We start from the raw sequence: 19,021 nt of genomic DNA, 5'->3' as shown, positions 1-19,021 counted from the left end.
CTTTTTATGTGGTTCACTTATTCAAGAATTACACATTCAAGAATGGCTGTCATTCCAGATATTATATTTCAAAGACTGCAGCATCAACCCTGAAAGGCATTCACACGATCATCAAATGATTCAGAATCTGAACCTATGATTTTTTTAAAGCTCATATGTAGATATATGTAGAATTTTGCATTGAAAAGTCTGTTTGTACGTGTTTGTCTATATATAAAGTATATATACAGTGCACTCAGAAAGAATTCAGACCCCTTTCACTTTTTTTCATTGTCATGATGCAATCAAACAAAAATTTAGAAATATTTGCAAACTTCTGAAATACAAAAAAAAAAAAAAAAAAACGAAATATCACATTAATATAAGTATTCAGACACTTTGCAAAACACTTGAAATTTAGTTCAGTTCCTCCCATTGGAGTCCACCTGTGGTAAATCAAATTGATTTTACATGTTTTGGAAAGGCACACACCTCTCTATAGAAGGTTTCACAGCTGACAATGTGAATCAGAGCAAAAACCAAGCCACGAGGTCAAAGAAACTGCCTTGCAGCACTCAGAGAAAGGATTGTTGCAAGGTACAGATCTGGGGTTGTTGCACTGAGGGTTTCCAAGAGCACAGCGGCCTACATAATTTTCAACAGACAGAATTGTGATGTGTGTGGTGTGCTGTGTTGAGATTATTGGAGCACACCACACACAGTACGCTCAAAACTGTTCAATGCCTGATTTTTTATCTTCATGTGTGGGGTCTCTAACAGATAAAAAATCTCTTAGGATTTAGAAAATCCTTATGTGTGTACCCCGCTTAACAAAACAATGAAACAGGACAAAACATGCATGTTTTATAGAGTCCCATAGACAATTTGGCACTTTTTTTTTTTTTTTCACAGGCACACATCCACAACCGACTGAAAAGGGCTTCGCGACCCATTTTTGGCTCCCGACCCACCAGTTGAGGACCACTGGTGTAGATTAATGAAAATACATAAACATTATTTTTCAACTATAGCATCATTTTAAGTCATCATGTCAAAACAGGAAGTTAACTTCAAAGATGAGTAGATCAGAGAAGTAGTGGTCCCCTGCAGCAGAATTTTACACTCTTTGCATTTAAATTGAATAGCATACTGCAGGTAGGAGTTTTGTTTTGTACTATCTTTAATATGCCAGGGGCTGTTTTTTTAGAATACTTATTCAAAATATTTAATTTTAGTGTCATTAACTTTTTTATTTGAGTATTTTCTACTATCTGAAATGCACCCAGACAAGAGAGCAATGTCTATATCATTTACAAACTAATGAGTTTTGATAATAAAAATATGAGCAAGTGACCCACAGAAATATCCCTTATTCATACATGACTGCAGATACAGTGTTGGTGCTTTTTATATATGATTGCTTTACAACAGAGTTAGACAACAACAAATGCAAAATCAACCATAAATAAACCACTTTTCTCTTTCAGTATGCAAATTATTAATATATTTTTTTAATTATTCAATTTTCAACCACAGAATGCTAATTTTTTAAGTTACAAAGAGGTGAGAGAATAATATTTTTGGAACAACCCTGATTTTTTGATCGTAGCTTTTTATGTGTCAGTCTTTCATATTGCTGTTATTTGACATTATGACACCCTTCATGAAAAAATGTAAGCGGTTTGGCTTTCTTTAGTAACTTCTCAGGTAAAAACCAGATCAGACCCACTTAAAGCATTATGAGGTGTGCCTGTGCTCTCAACAGAGACCAGCATAAACTGCACACAGAGAGTGGTCTTGAATTCTTTTTCTGATGCTATTGCTGTATTTAGAATGAATCTGTGTTGATGTTGAGGTCATTAATGTTTCTCCCTCTCTTTGCAGTGGACCAGATCTATCACCTGGCATCTCCAGCCTCTCCTCCCAACTACATGTACAACCCCATCAAAACACTCAAGACCAACACAATAGGCACTCTCAACATGCTCGGTGAGTGCATTCAGGGCATGCCATTTCCTGTTTTTTCAAGGATATGACAGAACTCAAAACAAGGACATGGACTCCAGGCAGAGATAAACAGGACTTTATTCTCAGACTCCTAATATGAGTTGGATCACCTTGCTCAACCCAGTGAGATCTATTTTAATGATTTTTGCTTTTGATACTCTGCAGCACTGAATTATCCATTTTATCATTGCAAATGCAATATGACAATAAAATTAGTTCAATAAATTACACAATACACTGAGAAGAAATAGTTTTCATGTCGTCAAGGAGATTCTTAAACTTTTCCTACAGTTCATGTGAGGTTTTTTGCTCCATTTTTCATGATTCCGAGATCTTTTTCATTACAAATATTTGTCTGGTAGTAAATAGCACAGCTTTCTGTTTTACAAGAAACCTTAAATACCTGTTCAACCACCATTAAAGAGCTCTGTATCTCTAGATAAATGTGTACAAAGGGATGTTAAGCTACTGTCAGAATTACATATATACTATAAATATTTATTATTATTTGGGCTTAGCTGATTTGGCAGTGTTGGATTTTCTGCTATTATGTCTTTCTTATATGTGAGTAGATTCAGGTGTAAAGCCAAGGATTGATCTCCTTTATATCTCACTGAAGACAAATGTTTTCCTTCTGTTGTTTGTCTCTTAGGTCTCGCCAAACGTGTGGGCGCCAGACTTCTCTTGGCTTCTACATCTGAGGTGTATGGAGGTAAGAATGATGCCTCCCAGTCATACAGTCCTTTACATAATCACACTGAATGGAGCTGCTTTCTGTGACCTCATGGGTAAAACAGTAGAAATGAGGGGTGTAAAGGTACGTGTATTCGTACCGTACCGATTCGGTACAGGCCTCTTGGTACGGTACAGACGTGTACCTAACAAATACATGTGGAGCCAAGCTCACATACAGATGGAAAACCAGAGAACAACTCACTGTCACACTGTCCTGGCAACAACACAACCACAGCAAATGACAGCAACAGCCTGAATATTCCCAGATAAAAGTGTCCTGTTGTCCTAAAATACAACAGTGGACAAAGACAACAACATTAACTCTCTGACATTATTCTGCAGCTGGGTCGCTGAAAGCACGTCGTCCAGCAGACCAATCAAAGCGTTTGAAAAGGCTCAAACAAGAACGTCACTGTAGAGAGGAGGAACCAGCCAGTTATGAATTTCCTATTCTTTAAGATAGTTTTTTTATTATAACAATGGTGCACTGGCTCTGTGAATGAAAGCAATTTTACCTTCAACTGTCAGCCTCAGAGAAATGAGATTCTGTGAGAGTGAGACTCTGCAGCTGCGTCATAGGTAAAGTTATCCTCAGATTTCATAAAGCTCTAACCTCTTTATCCACCAAGATGGGCTGTGAAAAGTTCACCAAAGCATTGTAGTAGGTCCCATTGGTTAAAAAAATAATCCAGTGCTGAAGTCCGTGTTGAAATCGGCAAGCTGGATGCTAATTATCATACTTAACAAGCTAGCTCCGGTTGTGTGGTGATGCATTCAAGTTGACTAGGAAATTTCAGTGTTTAAAGAATGGGTATAAATACATCAATATATCAATGAAATAACCTAGTAATTCAAAAAGGTATTTATTTAGTAATATTTTCAATAATTGAACTTTTGGAAGGAGGTCGCAGCATTATTTAAAATTTAAACTTAATTTATTCAGCCTATTTATTTTAATACAATTTAAAAATTTAAATCAGAATTAAATTTTATGTGTTTGCTTCAATCACCAGACAAAAAACGTACCGAACCGTGACTTCAAAACCGAGATACGTACCGAACCAAAATTTTTCTGTACCGTTACAACCCTAGTAGAAATCATGGCATTGTATATTGATGGAAGCCTGCTTTCACCTCATCAAAAAAAAAAAAAACAATTTGCATAATAAACAAGTCATGTTTTTTATTTCTTTCCACCAATGATTAATTATGCATTAAAATATCTGCCTACATTAAAATTCCTGTCACAGATGTAATTTTGATCATTTAAGTAGCCAGCCTGTTCTGAACATCTGGCTCTGTTTATCAAAGATGCTTTTTTGTTCCAACAGCCAGTCACGCTAAATCATTTTCACAAGGAAAAAAGAATAGATGATTGTTAGAGTAAAAGCACAGCAGTTATGGTTACATTTGTTACAGAAGCAGCATTTATGATAAATCACCATCTATACCCAAAGAGAGTCAGAAGTCTGAGCTGCATTGTTCAGTCCTTTATCTTTGTCTAGACCTGAATTCTCAAGGCGGCTGCAAGTGAATATGTTAAGATTGACACTCGAATGTCAGTTTTAAAGATTGGCAGCATACCTTTTCAATTACCTCTATTCATTCTGTAACTAAGATAAATCTGTATGATGTCACAATGTGTCTCAGAGCTTGATTACTATAACGCTATTGTTCCAGACCCAGAGGTCCACCCACAAAATGAGGAGTACTGGGGGCACGTGAATCCGATTGGTCCTCGAGCTTGCTACGATGAAGGGAAGCGAGTTGCAGAGACCATGTGTTACGCCTACATGAAGCAGGTATTGTAACCATCTAGCTACAGTATGTCCTGTATATTTTTAAAAAAGACTTGAGACATAATTTTCTAGTATTGCCATTCATCATGCAACTTTGCCATTGGCTATTTTTGCACCATTTTGCCACTTTTAACCCACATCTTGCCTCTTTATCCCAATTTTTGCCATTTTTTAACTTATTTAAACCACTTTTCTTGCCTGTCTTATCCCTCCTCTATCCAGTTTGCCTCTTTTTGTCTATTATGGCCACTTTTCATTACTTTTTTCACCTTTTTGCCACTTTTAACCCATTTTTTAGTATAATTTTTGCCCCTTTTTTCCTTTTATACTAGTCTTTTGCCAAATTTTAACCTATTTTCACCAGTTTTACTGCAAGTTTTTGTCCCTTTGTGCCACTCCACAACCCCCTTGGATGCTTACTGCCCATCTTTGCCACTCTATAACCCCTTTTCACCACTTCACCTGGCCAGTTTTAAAACATTTCTTAATATCTCATAATAATGGCTGACAAGTGAATTTCTGTGAAAACAGATCAAATGTGAAGTCATTCTAAAACTGAATATTAATTGCTTTTGGGGTGGATTTAACAGCTGCAGAGTACATTTAAAGCTTAAAGACACTCTTATGACCACAACATTTTCTTTTCCTGCTTTTCTAAATTTAAAAATCTTCTAACGGCCTGATTTGGCCCCCAGGCCGCTAGTTGATGATCAGTCAATTAATAAATTCGAATAGCTCTTATCATGTCTGACACTCAAATAATTTCATTTCTCTCAGTTAGGAACCTTCCATGTCAAAAAGGACTATTCAGACAGTCTCTTGCAGTTGCAGGAGTTGAAGTAGCTAAAAATGTACTTTCAACATTTTTTTTAACACCTACATAAAAAAATATTCAGCCTCATATAAACAGTGATTTCCTTTCCTAAAGTGAATCATTTTTACTTTGGTTGCTTCCAATTTTTGAAGGATTTTTAAAAATTGTTTTAGCAAGGTTAAGAACATTTGATCTAACTTTCCCATCAGGTTGTTCTACAGTATGACCGTGGTGTTCCAACAGTGCCAAGGCTGTTGAAAGAGTTAAAGATGGATTCAGAAGTCTTTGATTGAGATATTCCAAAAAAAAAACCCCACAACTTATTTTAGCCACAATATCAGTAACCCTCTTGAAAATTCTGCACATTTCCTTTAACACCCAAATGATGCAGATTCTTTTGTGTAATTTAGTCCCTTTCTGACTTGATTGACGCCAGCCTTTGATGAATAGATATGATTGACTTGTCTTGCCTTTGCTTCAGGCAGGTGATATTTATTTATCTGCCTTGTCTCCTGCTCCCCCTCATTATTTTTTTCACACCTGCTGGGACAATTCTTGGAAATGGCTGTCTTTCTATAACCGACTGTCAGTTGTTCGGCACAAGGACAAGAATATCGCAAGTTTCATCTATTGCCCAGTCATGTAATCAAAATTCATTAACATTTAAAAAATGATGAGTGGAGGTTATGCAGTCCGCTCCTCAGACAGAAAGCAAACATTCAGTAGATGGAAAGCAGTGCATCTGTGGACTTCCTATTTATATCATGAACCATGTAACATCATTTTGTCAAATGCATATATCTATACATGAAGTACTTTCTTGTGGATAGAGCTACCACATACTCAGTTTGAAAAAAATGAATGTGAAGTGATAAGCACGTTTGGAATTTTTGTGATGCTGATTTTGGTACTCTGTAATTTTGAACAAGATAATAATTTGGTTATTCTATTTTTTTCAGACTTTGCAAAAATAGACATTATATGTGTTGAGGAAAAAAATGTAGGCACTATAACCCAAAGGAGGTTAGTTGTACAAATATCTGTGTTAAGAATATTGACAAATTGGACAATCAAAGAGGAGTACCAAAAAGCAAATTCAACCTACTAAAGTTTTCTTTAAGTTATCAAGCTCAACAAAACCTTGAAGCCTTGATATCAGGTATTAGGAGGCTGATTATTGCTGACCAGATTTGAATGGCCATAGTCAGCATCTTTGACACTTTTTATTGGTTTAAAATTTGTAAAAGCCCTCTGTCAGATGTGAAGGATGGCCGAATGCACAGATTTGTGAAAAAAAAAATGGAGGTATAAGGTTATGGTCTGGTGCCAGGGTTACCAACTTTCTCTGTTAATGTCTTTTAGCATGCTCACATTAAAATGGAGGTTTAGCACGTCAATCCGTGCTTTTTTTTTTCTACACAAAATGAGAACAGTCAACAGCTGTAAGGTTTTGTCAGATTAAAGCAATGAGAAATTATGATGAAGACATATTACATACAAATTACAGCATTAAAACCACCGCTGCTGCATGGAAGGAGAGGAACACTGCACTTTTGACAAATAAGTTGGTTTTCTTGTTCAATAAACAATCAGTGCCTTTTGTTCCTTTTATTGTGAATACTTAACACTTCAGTTCTTCAATTTTAACAGTGATGCATGATTTCAAAATTGTAATTAGTAACTGTAAACAGGTCTGAAAGCCTTTTACTTCGTAGGAAATACATGGAAATATTTGCCGGTTTAACTCAGTTGGTAGAGAAGTCATCCATGCCAGAGGCTTTGGTTCTTGTCACACTGGTAGCAGGTTTAAATCTATCTTGACGCTATTTGGTGCATGCTTTCAGCTACTCTCTTTCTCAGTTTTTACCCTTTCTTGTGTACTATCCAATAAAGGCCAACTGTTCAATTAATAATTTTTGATAGAAGCTGAAATCATTTGTCTGAAACAAGATCAAACTAATTGGTTCAAATCATCAGTTTAATATGTGATGAAAACAGAAGTCAAACCAGTTTTCTTATCTTTATTTTTTTTCTAAAGCAGTCATGTTGAACAAAATTTCATAACAAACATAAAAAGTAAATTTATTAAGATTCTTTGTCAGGAACTTGTCTGATGTTGGATTCTAGCTCAACAGTAATCTTTGCCAAATTTCTTATTTTATGATCCGCCAAATGTTTTTTTTATTAGTGAAAGGTCTGGACTGCAGGCAGGCCAGTTCAGCATCTGGACTCTTCATTGACAGACAACGATTTTATGGAAGTGTTCCTGAGTCCATGCAGTTATTTCCAGTACAGAATCATGCCTGTTTTTAATGCAGTGCTTCCTGAGGGACAAAGATCACAAGCAGCCAGTATTGACCCTTCATCCTCCCTTCCGTCCCTTCCTCACAGAGATTTCTTCAGATTCTCTGAATCTTTTGATGACAATATATACTGTAGATGATGGGATATTAAAAGTCTTTGCAACTTTACATTCAAGCACATTTTTCAGAAATTGTTTCACAATTTCTCAACACCATTTTTTGCAGATTGGCGAAGCGCTGTCCATTTTTACTAGACTGGCTCTCTAAAATGCTTCTTTTATACCCAGTCATGTTACTAAATTGTTACCAATTAACCAAAATGCTCCTCAAGCTGTTTTTCATTTGCACTATATGCTTTTCTAGCTGTTTGTGGTCCCATCATTACTTCTGAGATATTTTACTGCCATCAAATTGAAAATGAGCTCATATTTTTCAAGACATAGTAAACTGGAATTGGGGTTGTAAACAATTAAAACATCTACAATTTTCTTCTTTTGACCTTGAAAACTTTCTTTAATGAAGAAAGGATTATTAGCTTTTGTATATAAAGAAGGCAAACAGTGTGTAGCTTTAATTTCACTGTAAAGTTTCAGGAAAAATGAATGACAATAAGTTTAAAGGAAAAAATGACATTGGTTCTTAGTTTGTAATGAACAGGAAGCTGAGTTTCTCAGCTTCAGACATTATTACCTCCGCCAAGGAGGTTGTGTGATCAACAGGGTTTGTTAGTTAGTTTGTTAGCAACATCACTCAAAAAGTTATGGATGGATTTTGATGAAATTTTCAGGAAATGTCAGAAATGGCATAAGGAAGATCTGATTAGATTTTTGGAGTGATCCAGATCATCTTCTGGATCCAGGAATTTTGGAAAGGATTCTTTACTATTGGGAGATAGGGCTAATGGCGGAGGTCTGCACTCTCCGAGTGCTTTTCTAGTTCTAAATGTATAAAAAATAAAACATACCACAACATCAATTGATTGTTTTCCTGCACCATCCGGTAGCTGTTATCCATCTGCTGTATGCCTGAATCCATGTGACTGCAGCATATGAATGCCCTTGTAGCTCACCTGTTCGACCCATGTGTCAAGCTGAAACTTTGCTGGGGCCTGCTTGATTTCTTTTTTCTGCATGACATCTTCCTTTCAGTTTTCAATAGCATTGAGGTAACTCTCTTTTTTTCTGTGTATTAAAGAAGTCATTCACAATTTTTCTTTGCAATCGTGTCCCCGGAGGTCAAGCACAATATTAGTCATCATGGATTTATATAAATCTGTGTGTGTGCAGTGTAAAGCACTATGACTTTCAGGAGGTTTAGAAATGTTAATAATTTAAGTCCATTTACTAAAATCCAATCACATTTTCTGACTTTATGATGCACAGAACTACAATTAGGATCACTTCTTTTCTATTCTTTTCAAAGAAATAATGACACACTTCTCTCATTTATAGTAATAAACTGATATTACACTGAGTTCTTCCTTTGTGTGCATGAAATAATTGATAGTATGCCTTAAATATGTACAGGTCAGAATTGCAAGTACTGGGTGTGCTGGTTTAGCTCACTTGGAAGCAGGTGCACATATACAAAGGCTGAAGTCCTCCATACCCTAGTCGCAGGTTTGAATCCCAATCCTGGTGCAAGTTTGGTGCATGTCTTTCCCCCTATGCTGTCTTTTCTACCCTTTTGCTGTCTTTCCTCTTCCACTGGCTTATGCCAGTTGTGGCTCGATAGCTGTGCTGCTAACATTAACAAATACAAAAATTGCAATTTTTTTTCAAATGTGAATATTTTGAAGATGTTCCTTTTGTCATAAAAAGATTATTTCTCCTTTTTGTTCCCCTGGAGAGGGGGGGGGGGGAGTGTGTGCAACAAATAAATGTTATTCATTCTTGTTTGCTGTGTATCACATATAAAGATCTTTGAGTTTTAATTTTTTTTAAATTTTCTCTTACATCTTCATAGTCTCATAACAAAAAGAAGGGATGTTTAGAGCTTGGCTGTGCACCACAGGGTTGATGTTTACAAGGTTTTTAAGACAGCAAGTCCAGGCAAGACAAAATGGTTAAAGATAGCTTAGAGCCGTGCTTTTATTTTGAAATTCCTCCCACATGCCTGTTGATGATTTTTGTATGAGATCATTTTCAAAAAGAAACTACCCTCCCCTTGTTATTTACCTATGGCTGAGTGGTGCTTGTGGTGATAAACACATAACAATGTTTTCATTTGTGCACAGAGCAAACAAGCAAAAAAAGCAACATGACATTCACAGTCATCTTGGCAGTTCATAACACATTATCTTCATATTACAGTATTGAATTTTATTTTGTCCAAAGCCATTTGTACATATCACAGTAAAATGACAAGCACATTTCATTCCAATATCTAGAAAAGGGGACTAAAGTAGTTAGTGTCAAATATCTCTGCAGTATCTCTCACTCTGCAAAGTGCTTCCTGATAGGGACACCAAATAGATCTGAATTCCTTTACATTGTTATAAACTCTGTAACTTAGCTGCACAACGGAAGCAGCTCTTGCCAGCTAAACCCCAACATTCCCCAAAGCTTGTTTCAGCTCTTGATTTCCAATGCCTCAAAACAATCCTGCTCCCTAATGTTAGGGTCAGTTTCATCCAGGATGGTGTATTTCTGGACACAATTTGGTGTCTGCTGGCAAGCCACCTAGAACCCAAAATGCTAGACACAGAGTGTGCTCTGTTTTCAGTTTGTTAATACATCTGACGATAGCTGTTGAACAGTCCTGTACCATTTCACAATTAAACAGCATATGAATCAATGAACCACTTGCTGTATTGCATCCCCAGTATCTATTGTCACCCCTTAGCCCTAACCTTGACATTTTTGACATTTTGACTTTTTTTTTCTATTAAATCAACTTATCCAGACCAGTCCTGATCTCCGGGTTTTATACGTTGACTTTTCAGCTTAAAGTCAAAAATCAGTGTTACCTGCTCAGTACAAAACATGGTGCCAAACTCCTCAGCTTAAAACCAAAGACTGAAATATTCAAAGCAATAATTGTGCAGTTTTCAAATGTAATCACCCTCAATTACTTTAAGGTCTAATATGCAACATTCTGAATATTGATATAGCAACAATCAAATACACCTCATGTAACTTCCTTGTGAAAAAAATGACCTTTAAGAAAAAGTGTGATATCATGATTCTTTTGAATTTGTTGTTTGACATTTCCTTCAGCTTGTTCATAATCCGCTCAGAGGCTGAAGCATGTTTCATACATGTGTTTTCCCCCCTTTTTCCTTCTGGTAGCCCAGGTGGGGGAAGGTAGATCACCGTGCCCACTCAAGGACGGTTACTAGGGTCTTTGTGGCAGTGTTGTTGTGGGAGTCGACAGAGGGAGAACTAATAGACTGCATTAAATGATGGAAAAGGGTTATATTTCACATTTAATCCTTGTAGATACAACCATAACACATCATTCCTTTCATCTACTGTGTTGCACACATTGACATGCTTCTCCAGGCATTATTTAACTGCACTGTTAAATGATCTCTAAAGAAAGAAAAATGTGCAAGATTAGTGTACACATGAAAGAAATTCATTAGTTTTTTACATTTCTTTATGTGTACATACACAGAAATAAAAACACAGTCTCAAACAACAACAGCGAGCACTGCAATGTTCTAAAAATAATTTGTCCACAGACAGGAGTGCAAAGGGGAAGAGTGTAAAAGTTGCTAAAAAACATAATGAAATGTGTTTTATAACAGGTTACTTTATTCACAAGGTAGATGGGTTTGACTGTGCAGGGTTCATTCTGCAGGGACTGTGCAGGGTTTTAAAGCTCCTTATTTACATGATAAAAACAGGATGTAATCTACACAAGAATGATGTAATGTATGGGTCAACTGCATAACATGTTTATGACGCCAGTCCATACACCCACTGGACTATTCATTGATGTGCCTTTATTCATAAGGCCATCTCTCATACACTGCAACTCTTTTACATTTTCAATATAAAATGGCCTCTTTTGTAGCTGGGAAATGGCAAAACCTGGTCTTTTTAAAAATAGTGATTTAAAGAGTAGGTACCAACAGCGGAGAAGGATCCATTGTGCTTCGTGGAGTATTCAGAACATGTAGAGTCTGTTAATTGCTTTCATTAAATTGAAATTAGGTGATGTTTGATAGCATTTGAATCCACTTAGTTAAACTTTGACAATGATTTGTATTATGAGTAACTGAAACGCAGACATTCATTTGAAATTGTTGGCTCAGAAGACAGAAACATGTCTCTTTTAAATGGCAGCGCCTCAAAGCTCACTATCAGAAAATCCAAATTTCAAAATAAGATGGGGATGAAGCGTGGTTAAATATGTACCCGACACATTAGTGAACAGGTGAAGCTTACTTTTCAAGGACATCTTATTGTTTCAAGTTAGTTGTTCCAAACTTGGTTCAGAACTTTTGGATCTGAAAGTTTAAGAAGTTGTGTTTTTGAGAAATTAAGTGTGACAGTGTTTTTACAGTTCGACATAGGGATTAGTATTGACTGGTGAAGTGTATCATCGCGGATAAAGGATAATTTTATTATCCTTGAGTGTAGGGCTGGGTGATTCTGGAAAAAATCAAAATCATGATTAATTGATCTCTTTACCTTGATTATGATTAATGAATGATTACTTCACCCCCAACCTCCTACTCTTTGTTCTAAAAAATCTTTTTTTAAGAAGTCCAATTTTCCAAGAAAAGTTGAAAATAAACAACTTGTATTTCTTGTTAACTCAGTGAGTGCCAGCCCTTTTATAAAATGGAAAGTGGCTTGTGCCAGTATTTTGGCCATTTTGAGTCATCTTTCAAGACCCACAGAATATTTTGTATTATGACTCTGAAAACACCAAATTGCTCAAATGAAAGAAGAAACCCTCTATTTCTTCATGGAAAAAAACGTTTGTTTGTAGCTTGTTCCATTCGTGATTTATTTGAAGTTGAATAGAGGCTAGTTTCACCAAAAAGACCACTTTTTTCTAGAAAGCTGAGAAAAATGCATTTTTGTGAAAGAGAGTCTTTCAAGCAAAACTGTATTTGAATGTTATGATTTTGCCTTCGATGACATAAAAGAAATCTGAAAATTGTATTACAAATGTTATTTTATTGTAGATAAATAACAGTGCTTCCAGTCACTGTCATGCCATTCACACTCTGGAACTGGACGGCCTCCACGGGACCCTCCTATACGCCCACATCCTCTCTTGCTTGCGTGTCCCCTGGCACTGTAAATTATAGAAGTAATATAATGTATAATATGTTATATATATAATATATAATCTATAATATAGAGGGTTTTTTTCTTACCTCTTTTTCTGCCAACAGACAGTGTTGTAGAACTGCATCTGGCTTGCTCTTCTCTCAAGTCTGCTTCTGAAATCACAGGAGCATGAGTGATGGTTTCATTCGATAAATTTGGCTGAATAATCAGTGGGTTCCTAACGTAAACTTACCTCCATCAGTCTGGGACGGAGAACAAGATCCACTTCGCTCACTCGGCGGCCGTTCCTCAGTCTGGGTCAGTAAAGTCCGTCTCTGAAGTGTCGTTGCTGTATGCATCCAGCTGGTGAGAGGCTACCTTATGTCTCAGATGAACGGGGGGAGACCTCACGGCATTCTTAGCCTCTTGGCCGGCTGAGGCAGATCAGTGAAAGCGCTGATGTCGTCAAGTTCAGTGTCGGTTTCAGTGAGTAAGCGAATTCTCATGAAAAAGTTTAAAGTTTCTTCCAGCGTCTATTTTATAACTTTTAGCTTAGATTACCTCCGTAACGATCGCTCTGCTCTTTGACCCCAGGGTCTCCACCTCTGATCTCTCTGTGGTTTTGATCTACCGTCACCTCCGACTGTAGTGTTCCAACTATGTATCCCAGAAGCCCCAAAATTACTCACAGGGAGTGTGAGAGCACCCCCTTGTGCCAGCCGCCGAAAAAACACTTTGACGTATATGTAGATCAGTGGCACTCAATGAGTTAACACAGTAAATTATGTTTATACTGTTGTGTAAAAAGTAGAAAATAACTTTGCTGCGCACATTGCAGTCAGCTCTGTGTTTGAGTTTTAGTGGACTAGATAGGGATGAGCACAAGACTTGTACTTCTTGTCTTGGGTTTACAGCAGGCTACATGCCTTGAAACACCTGGCTACCTATCACATGGCTAGTTTAGTTTAAAGGGGGTGATGCATTAGTAGAGAGAGGATTGAAAGGGAAAATAATTGAAATAATTAACACCGCAGTTTTATGTCGGTTATAGGCTTTAAATGTCAATTTTGATTTTTTGATCAATTGCCCAGCTCTACTTGAGAGGCAACTTGTTTTACCGCAAGCATTACCACATAAGCATCCCACAAACTATCGATGGAAATCAAATAAAATGTAGTCCACACCAGAAAATAACACTTAATTTGAAAGGGCACATAAATATTTTACTGAAATATCACATTCAACTGAGTGTTTTCCATCCCACATCTGAGAAGCTTGAACTTTTCCTGCCCCTAAAGTTGAACCTCTTTCTCTGCCTTTCAGAAAATGTGTGGTGAAACAAGCGTTCTCAGATTTTCCCCTCATGATGTCATGTGGGGAGTTAGCCCCATCCCACCATTAAGCTGGTGTTTCTCAACCATTTTTCCTGGGAACCCCCTACATGTAACTAAGAAAAGTGGAGCCCCCCAGGACCCCAAGAGAGAAGAAAAAGTGGCACACTGCCATCAAAAATCAATGTAGTTTTTGATTGTTTCACTGATAAAACCCAAAAACGGCCTGTGCATGATTTTGTTATCAAACAACCTCTTTTTATAAACTACTTAATTATCATGGTTTTAGTCACTATTTGCAAATCTAATTTTGGCAGCCTCAGAACAGACAAAGCCTCGTGCCCCCTCTAAGATCTTTGGCAGCCCCCCCAGGTTGGGAACCAATGCATTAAGCCGCATCCATTTCCTGAGAGGGTATAGTCAGAGGCGGAGTCAGACAGCTCATTAACATTTAAAGCCACAGACACAGAAACCGCTTGCTCTAAGCAGGGCTGAAACTGAGGGGTTTTAGACAGACAAAATCCAATACTGGAGTTTTTTTGTCAAGCACAAACTTCACAGCCATGTTTTGAAGACCTCTAAGACCAATATAAACTTGTCTTAAAGGGATGAGTTATGACGATATACTGAGGAGTAGTCATTGATTTTTTTTTTTTCATTTTTTTTTGGACATTTCAGTGCAAAAATTCAACATATTGTTCCTTCAAAAGGCTAAGGATTGATTGCATAAAATTGTTTTTCAGTCTTTTAGTCCTGCATGAAATTATATTCGAGAATTGTCTGTGCCTGTTTGAGAGGCCAAAGTTGAAACAAAACAGTCAAATCACTCAAAGTGGTGCCTGCAGTTTTGCAGCATAACAACATCATGTCAGTACAATTCTCTCGAAGACCTCTTGCATTGTGCAGTTGTGCTCTTCAGAGTTTTTCTCTTACAAGTCTTTGGTTTCAGTGACTTGCATAAAGCACATGATGTATTGTCATATTAGCCTTTACCCAACATTAACTGAAGTTAATTCACACATTTTGAACTGCTTCAATATAAATGGTTTAAAAATCCCTATTTTCTGGCTATTATGTTGACATCTTGTGCTTGAATTCTCATGAAAGTTGTATGTTTTTTTTCCCTTTCATCCATATGGGTCTTCAAGGAGTTGTCAGGAGCAGATGCATGTTTTTAGTCAATAAACTTTGAGTATTCAATGATCTGAGGGTGATGCAGCTATCTATTAGAATGTGTTGCATCATATCACAGATAAAAGGCAACCGCAAAACACATCCGTGTGTAGTAACTGTAAGTAGATTTAGAGTTACTTGGGATTGTCGGTTCCTTTAAACTGATGTCATTGACAGTCTTCTTTAGCTCATTAATCTGAGTAGTCAGTTTACATGTGTCAACCTGATAGAGCTGGGCAATACAACCATACAACTAACAAGACTAGGTCAAAACCTAGTATATGGCTGACTGCAACTATCTGGAATGCGCATTGAAATGCCGGACTTAATTGTGTTTTCTGGCAGTGATTTTCTTGGTGGCGTGTAATTATGCTGTCCCTTATGTTGGTGGGTTGAGAATTGAAGGACCCTGCCGGCATGAAACGGCAAACCTTACACACCAGATCATCTCATATTCATTACATGGATATATTTGGCATTCATCTGGGAAAGCTCCCATGGAAAACATTTGGGAAGGGCAAGACTTTTCAGAAAATCTTCAGGAGGTGATCGGAGGAACGTCTGCATCTGACTTCAGCACTAAAAGTTGAACTAGGAATGGGGATTAAACAGGGTAAGCCACACTCAGTAAGCACATTTCTGAGGCCTTTTTTTATCAGCTATGCTTCACTGGCTCATGTCTCTAAAAATAAAACATAAAAATGCAACTTGTGATCTTCTGATCCCATTTATAAGTGAAGTGATAATCTGATTTTACCTTGTCATTCAGTGCTGGTTTATATGCCACACCCTGGCCCGGCGTAGTGAGCCTAGCTGTGATTGTTGACTGCTAATTGGCTGCTGTCTTGTCGTGTGTAGATGGAGGTCCCCTGTGTTGCTGCTACCTTGTTTTTGCATAGTGTGCATTTTGCATGAGTCATGTCCATCTCCCAACTTTTGATATTTAAAGAAACCTGAAATTATCCAGTATCTTTGCTTTCAGTCTTGCAGGTTTTCTCATCCACATGTTTATTTTCTCTTGAAGTGTGTGCTGCATCATGTAGTTTATCATCTGCTGCCACCCACTGGCGTTTTTTGCAAGGATTGCCTGCCAATTTATTGCCATCTTTTCTTTTTTTTTAGTGCAGGTCCTCTGCAGTCTTTCAGAAATCACTGTTACTTTTTTCATCCTCCACCTTGGCTGGTAGGCTAGGCTATGAGTCGCATAGGTTTTGCCTCTAAAAGGGTGATAATGGTGTTGCAAAACCCTATATTGTGGCAGAAATAACACTGGTGATGGTATTGATACTGGTTCACCTCCCACAACAAAAACCTGATCAAAAACTGTAGGTTGTACTTAGTTCTAATAGTAAAAACAAGCTTTCCACATACATGCAGTTACAACTTTTCCATCCACACACCTTCCAAGAACTCTCCATCATGTTGCCCCCATTGTGTCCTTGTTCTTTTCTGTGCTGAATACATCGGCAGGCTGTGACCATTGAATTTCATGATCCACGCTTTCAAAAACAATCTACATAATATTCATGTTTTTATTCATGTGATGCGACCGACAATCGTTCCTCATCCTATCTGAAGTAGTATGTATTAATGCTGGGGGCTGACATATGAAGGCCATGGATTTTTATAAAAAGACAATGTTTTCTACAACCAGAGCATCAGTGTAGGTCACCAGGATGTAGTTGGCCTCACTTATTCATTCTCCGTTAGATAGTGTGCAATATGAGCCAAGAGTCATTGTTGCCTTTAGAATATTTTGACAACAGAGGTCAGCTTAAATTCCACTCACATACATTCTCACATAATGCAGATAATTCTGTTTCTTATTCATGGGATATAACTATCTCACTAACACTTAATGGTATTTATAGGGCACTGCTTATAAATAAGGAAGCATGTGACAGAAATTGTTGCACTAACCTTTATGAGTTGTACTTGATAGACTCATTCTCTATCTGCAGGGAGAATTCATCATCTGAGAAATCTCCATATGATACTGCTTTGGCAAACAAACACTAGGGATGGAAATTAAACCAGAATAAATGATCTTGTGATATAAAATGATGAAATATTAAACTATTTAACCCCCACTCTCCCATGATACACAAAAGGCTCCAGCAGTAAGAGATGATAAAAAAAAACAGTCTGCATAAGGGAAAGAAAATGACAATAGAAAAAAGAGAAAAATAGTTGTAACAGTGAAGTCTAAGTAAGTGAATTAGAATACATAAATGAGCAGTAAATAAATGAATGAAATTACATATAGGAGCCAAGTTTATTACCTGTATATAAATGAAAATAAGCATTAATGCAGACCTATATTTACATAACTACACCTACCACATGTTGGTATGAACTGAAAGTTTTCATGCATCGTGACTGCGCTAATTAATGCCTACACTTCTTAGATTAAATAATTGGGTACAGGCAGATGGAGGAATATATAATAAGGAATATATCAAGTTTCAGGTAGATAAGAGATGATTTCTTAAAGTTTTATAGGATTGGAAAATATGTAAATATCTGGTTAAAGAAAGTATTTGTAACATGTAGTATTTAATGTGTTTAAAAGTCTAGACCTGTGAAACTTTACTTGTTCTTTTGTGAACTTAGATCAAGGTTTTTTTTCCAACTATTTTTTGACATTAAGGTACAATCAGTTTTTAATAACTGGCTTGGCTCTCAATCTCTGTTCCATTTCTTCAAAAGATGCTTGATGTTGTTGAGGTCAGGGCTCTGTGCGGGCCAGTCAAGTTCTTCCACATTGAACTCATCAAACCATGTCTTTAATAGTCGTTGCTTTTTGCGCTACAGTCATGTTGGAATAGAAAAGAGCCTTCCCCAAACTGGTGCCACAATGCTGGAAGCATAGCATTGTCCAAAATGCCTTGGTATACTGAAGCATTAAGATTGTACTTTAACGGAGAAAAGGGGCCTAGCCCAAAAACTGAAAAACAGCCCCATACCATTATCACTCCTCCACCAATCTTCACAGTTGGTACAGTGCAGACAGGCAGATAATGTTCTCAGAGCATCCGCCAAATCCAGACTGCTCCACAGTCCAGTATCAGTGTGCTTTAAACCACTCTATCTGACGCCTGGCCTTGGACTTGGGGATGTTTGGCTTGCATGCAGCTGCTTGACCTTGGAAACCCATTAATGAAGCTCCAGCATTAGTTTTTTTGCTTACATTAATGCCAGAGGAAGTTCAGAACTCTTCAGCTATGGAATCAGCCAAGTGTTGGCGATTTTTATACGATTTATGTGATTACGATGCATCTTAGCAATTGTTGATCCTGCTCTGGGATTTTACGTGGTCTTCTGCTTTGGGGCTGAGTTGCTGTGATTTCTTAACGCTTCCACCTTCTAATAATTTCACTTACAGTTGACTGTGGAATATCCAGCAAGGATGAAATTTCGTGAACCGTCTTATTGCAAAGTTACTGAGCTCTTCACAAATACAGATTTATTGCCACAAATGTTCGCAAATGGAGACTGCATGGCTAGGTGCTTGATATTATACACCTGTGGCAACAGATCTGATTGAAACACCTGAAATCAATAATTAATAGATGTGGCTAAATACTTCTGTCCATATGGTGTACAAACAGCAGGTGTGGCAGTTTAGATCTAATTTTCTTTAAGAAAA

The 19,021-nt window shown here is 37.2% G+C and overlaps 1 protein-coding gene across 1 annotated transcript in view; it reads left to right on the top strand.

The window, feature by feature from the left end:
* Positions 1 to 19,021, top strand: part of uxs1 (UDP-glucuronate decarboxylase 1) — a 67,792-nt gene that overhangs the window by 24,633 nt on the left and 24,138 nt on the right. The window contains exons 7-9 of the mRNA XM_041807488.1: positions 1,864 to 1,968; positions 2,639 to 2,698; positions 4,402 to 4,523. Of these exons, the coding sequence (XP_041663422.1) occupies positions 1,864 to 1,968; positions 2,639 to 2,698; positions 4,402 to 4,523 (287 nt within the window). The remainder of the gene's footprint in view (positions 1 to 1,863; positions 1,969 to 2,638; positions 2,699 to 4,401; positions 4,524 to 19,021) is intronic.

Source organism: Cheilinus undulatus, linkage group 15 (assembly GCF_018320785.1).
Source record: "Cheilinus undulatus linkage group 15, ASM1832078v1, whole genome shotgun sequence".
Lineage (NCBI taxonomy): Eukaryota > Metazoa > Chordata > Actinopteri > Labriformes > Labridae > Cheilinus > Cheilinus undulatus.
This window is presented reverse-complemented; position numbering and strand designations above follow the sequence as displayed.